This window comes from Benincasa hispida, chromosome 6, assembly GCF_027475165.1.
Source record: "Benincasa hispida cultivar pf3 chromosome 6, pf3_genome.v1.1, whole genome shotgun sequence".
Taxonomy (NCBI): Eukaryota; Viridiplantae; Streptophyta; class Magnoliopsida; order Cucurbitales; family Cucurbitaceae; genus Benincasa; species Benincasa hispida.
This window is the reverse complement of record NC_143483.1, coordinates 6477007-6481006: the sequence shown is the minus strand read 5'-3', so window position 1 is coordinate 6481006 and position 4000 is coordinate 6477007. Positions and strand designations below refer to the sequence as shown.

Genomic DNA, 4000 nt, shown 5'->3' with positions numbered 1-4000 from the left:
TCATTTTCCACAATTTCAAATCTCCATTATCAAAAAACCAGACGAGAGAACAAAGACAGGCTGGATTGCTTTGAAACTTGTCAGTCAAGTCATTAGAGCAGAAAGCTAATCATGCCGAGAAAATACAACTGTATTAACAACCATGAATGATCAAAAAGATACCACGCAACAAATCTTTCGAAAAATAAACCAATACACAAATTGAAGGAAAGAGAGTAACACTAAATAATACAACAAATTTACACAAATTTTACAGAATACTATCAAGAGAACAAACAAAAGCCCTCTCTCGTTCCTGGGAGTCCAGACAATTTCAGACAGCTCTCCTGCCAATTTAGCACCAACGTCAAAAGATCACAACACCCAAGCAAACATGGAAAGAAAGAAGGCATACAAAAGAAATCCAACTCTCACCCACCAATCCTGTTTATAAGACTATCCAAATTGGAGAAATATGATTTTAATTTTTCAACAAATGAAACAAGGAGAAAAAGAAGAAAACATTGTATCATTCATAAATAAAGAACCCTGATTATTGTGTCTGCAGTTTTGTGTTCATCAATTTGAAATGGGAGATTTGATCAAGTTTTTGCAGCTCCATTAATCAGAGACGGGTTTGGTCTTGGATCTGTACAACAAGATCTTCTTCTTCTTGGAGCTCAAATTGTCAATGGTGAGCACAATTTTACCAGCTTCACCAACCCTGTAGCTGTTGGAGATCACTGGTTCATCACTTGGCCCAAGCTTCGTTGTCTTTTGTACAATCACAGTGTAGCCACCTTCAGCACTCGGCGAGAACTCTGCCCCATAGCTAACATCCCATCCTACAACTCTCAATTCCCAAACCAGAAGGCTTGGCTACAAAAGCAGATGGATCTTTTAGTATCAAATCAAATAAACAGACACCAAAAAACTACACGAAACAAAAGATTATGAGTTTCTGATTAAAAAATATATATATATAATTCAAGTCGTCCTCCTACCTCAGAAACTGGGAATTCAACAGTATGTTTGGTTCCTGCCTTTATGGAAACTTCAGTAACAGGGTCTTCAATGGAGAATTCTTGCTCGCCCTCCCTGCTTAATCCACCATACTGAATTGGTACTTGTTCAGGAGCAACGTATCTGAGAAGGGAACACAAAGAAACCAAAGTACAGGCCAAGGCTACATGAGATTGAGACATTTGTTGCAGTGGAAAACAAGCTTGAAAGGTCATTAATGGCGGAAAAATGAAAAAGAAAAAAATAATAAAAGTTTTAATTATACACCCACTTGAATAGGGTCTCGGCAGTCTTGGATGGTCCGGCGAACACAAACTTGCTCTTTGTTCTCTGAGTGAAAAAGGGGCTGATCATCCTGTTCACGGCCAAGTACCACCATGACACGTTGATGAACACCTTCAGAGGAATTAAATTTCATCGTAAGATCAAACAGTTTCTTAATCAAGTTGATTTGGAGGGAGAAAGAAAAATGGATTGAATATGGCGATACCTGTTTGGCAGCGAATTCAGGATAATTGTCTTGGAAGAGTTGCAGAGCTCGCCTGGTGGCGTTTCTGAGCTCCCACTTGGTGAGTCCAGGCGAGTTTTTGAGGTCGTTGACTTGAACAATGGTGGAGATGCCATTGGGGCTGAAGTCGAGCTTTCTGATGCTCTTCTCCAGAAACTGAATCCTCCATCGGAGGAATTTGAGGCTCTTTTCGTCGTCGGAGAAGGTGATCTGATACAAGTCCTTGTTCTCGAACTCACCGAACACGTTGTAGCAGACTGGGTGGCCTTCCCTGTCGACGCCATGGGAGAACACCACTTTGTCCCACTGGTTCCCCAAGTCCTCGTCCAGAAGAGCCTCGATGCCGAATTGTTTTCGCCAACGAACCGTGTTCTTGATCATCGTAAAAGCATCTTTCACCTTGAAGTCTCTGGCGCGGAGGAATTTCAACAAAATCACATCGCTCCTTTCGTCACCGAGGAGAGGAATTCCCCAGATGAACACCTCCTCTGGTGGAGGTGGCGGCACAGGCTCTGCCGCTTCTGCTTCGGGCTCAGCCTTCGCCTCTTCCTTGGGCAGGGCTGGTTCCTCCGGCTGCGGGGCCGAGACGGCAACTACAGTTTCCTCGATCGCTTCCACCGTCTTGGCACCATCCTCGTCGATAACTGCCACTTTCTCCACCACCGTCGATGGCTCTGCCGCCTTCTCTTCCGGTTTTGGAGCCAACGAAGTCTCGGGCGCGGGACTAGGAGTGATTGTGTCTTCCACCTTCACCGTCACCGTCACAGTCTCTGGTTGTGGTTCGGTTTTGGGAGGCTCTTCGATCACAACTTCTTTGGGAGGTTGTTCCTCGGGTACAGCTTCTTTGGGAGCATCGGATTTGTCTTCGATTTTAGTCTCTTCAGCAGGCTTGTCAGGGTCTTCCTTCTTTTCCTCGGACGGCTTGTCTTCTTCCTTAAGCGGAGGAGGGGGTAGAGGAGCAGTGAAGTCATGGTTATTGAGAGCCTCCTGAATCAGAAGCTTAAGATCGGCCAGCGCCTTCCTCTGGGACTCCGGAAGCTCAGCAACGACGTTGGTCTCCTCCTTGAAAGAAACAGACTGAGAGATCTTCTCAAAGTCCTCGGCGGCTTTTGGCTTCTCCGCCTCTGCAACTTCCTCCACGGAATCAGGGTTGGCAGGAGCAGGGTCAGGTAGTTCCTTCTCCGGGGCAGGGGCCGGGGCAGGGGCAGGGTCCTCCGGGACAGGTTGAGAAGAAGGCTGGGGTTCGGCAGCAGCAGGCTTCTGGGTTTCCTCAGCCATGACTAGAAGAAGAAGAAGAAGAAGAAGAAAGGAGTATTGTTTGTGAGTGAAACAGAGAAAAGAAGAAAGAAGGGCTTAATAGTGAAGAGGAGAGGCGAAGTGGAAAGAAGAAGAAGAAGAAGAAGAAAGGATGCGAGGGGTATGTGTGTTGTTTGCCGTTGTAATGATAACAAAGAACAGACTGTCAGAGCCCTTCGCCAGCTGTCATGCCACTTTGTTTGTGGGCCCTTCTCCTCCTCCTCTTCCCTATCTCATCCTCTCTCCCCCCTTCTTTTTACAACGTTATTCTTCCTTCCCTTCCTTCTCAAACTTCAATCATCATTCTCATTCTTTAACTTTAATCTCTCTTTAATCATTCTTTTTTCTCAAATCATAAATTTTGTCTATTTATAATATTTTGGTTTCTTCTTTACTTCTTCAACGTTAAAATTATCCCTTATTGAGTTATCATGCCTCAAATTAATATATTATAATTACAAATAAAATAAAGTTTCTTGGTCTACAAAATAGAGAAAGAGATGAATATAGAATTTCTTAAAAATATAAAAATTTCAATAATATTTACTATTAAAGTTTAATTATTTAAAATACTCCAAGTTTTTTAATTTTTCATTTTTTTTTAATTTCACAAATTTACTTAACACAAAATTTAAAGTATAATTTATACCACTGAATTTTAAGTGTTGTATTAGTTTAAATCCTAAATTAATAATTATATCAATTTAAACCCTAAACTTTGGGAATAGTATCAATTTGAACTCCAAACTAATAATTGTATCAATTTAAACCATGAACTTTCATAATTGTATCAACTTACACCATTCATTATGTTTTATTTGGATACACTTATAAATGTTTAAGGTATAAATTAATATATTTATGAAAATTTAGGATTTAAATTGATACACTTATGAAAGTTCAAGTTTTAAATTGATATAATTATTAGTTTGAGGTTTAAATTGATACAAATCTCAAAGTTCGGGGTTTAAATTGATACAACCCCAAAGTTAAAGGTTTAAATTAATACAATTCTTAGTTTAGGGTTTAAATTGATACAATCTCCAAAGTTTAGGGGTATAAGTTGATATTCGCCCAAATTTAAAGGATAGATTTTGTATTTTTTTTTCAATAATTTTAAATGTTTAATAAGACATAAATTTAAAATGTCATAAACTTATTAGACACTTTCTTTATATATGTTCACCAATTTTC

The 4000-nt window shown here is 40.2% G+C and overlaps 1 protein-coding gene across 1 annotated transcript; it reads right to left on the bottom strand.

Annotated features, from left to right (window-relative positions):
- Positions 1 to 201: 201 nt before the first annotated feature.
- LOC120079702 (patellin-3-like) lies at positions 202 to 3151 on the bottom strand. Its single transcript, XM_039034020.2, has 4 exons — positions 1493 to 3151; positions 1274 to 1398; positions 984 to 1125; positions 202 to 858 (listed from the first exon to the last, which is right to left on the bottom strand). Exons 1-4 carry the CDS (start codon positions 2786 to 2788, stop codon positions 601 to 603), a joined length of 1821 nt encoding a protein of 606 aa, XP_038889948.1. The 5' UTR covers positions 2789 to 3151; the 3' UTR covers positions 202 to 600.
- Between the last annotated feature and the right edge of the window lie 849 nt (positions 3152 to 4000).

Excerpts from the sequence above, each read along its gene's own strand:
- LOC120079702 (XM_039034020.2), bottom strand. The coding sequence starts at position 2,788 with ATGGCTGAGGAAACCCAGAAGCCTGCTGCTGCCGAACCCCAGCCTTCT. Across the intron at positions 1,126-1,273 it reads ACTGCCGAGACCCTATTCAA|ATACGTTGCTCCTGAACAAG; the intron begins GTGGGTGTATAA and ends TTCCCTTCTCAG. Across the intron at positions 859-983 it reads TTGAATTCCCAGTTTCTGAG|CCAAGCCTTCTGGTTTGGGA; the intron begins GTAGGAGGACGA and ends CTGCTTTTGTAG.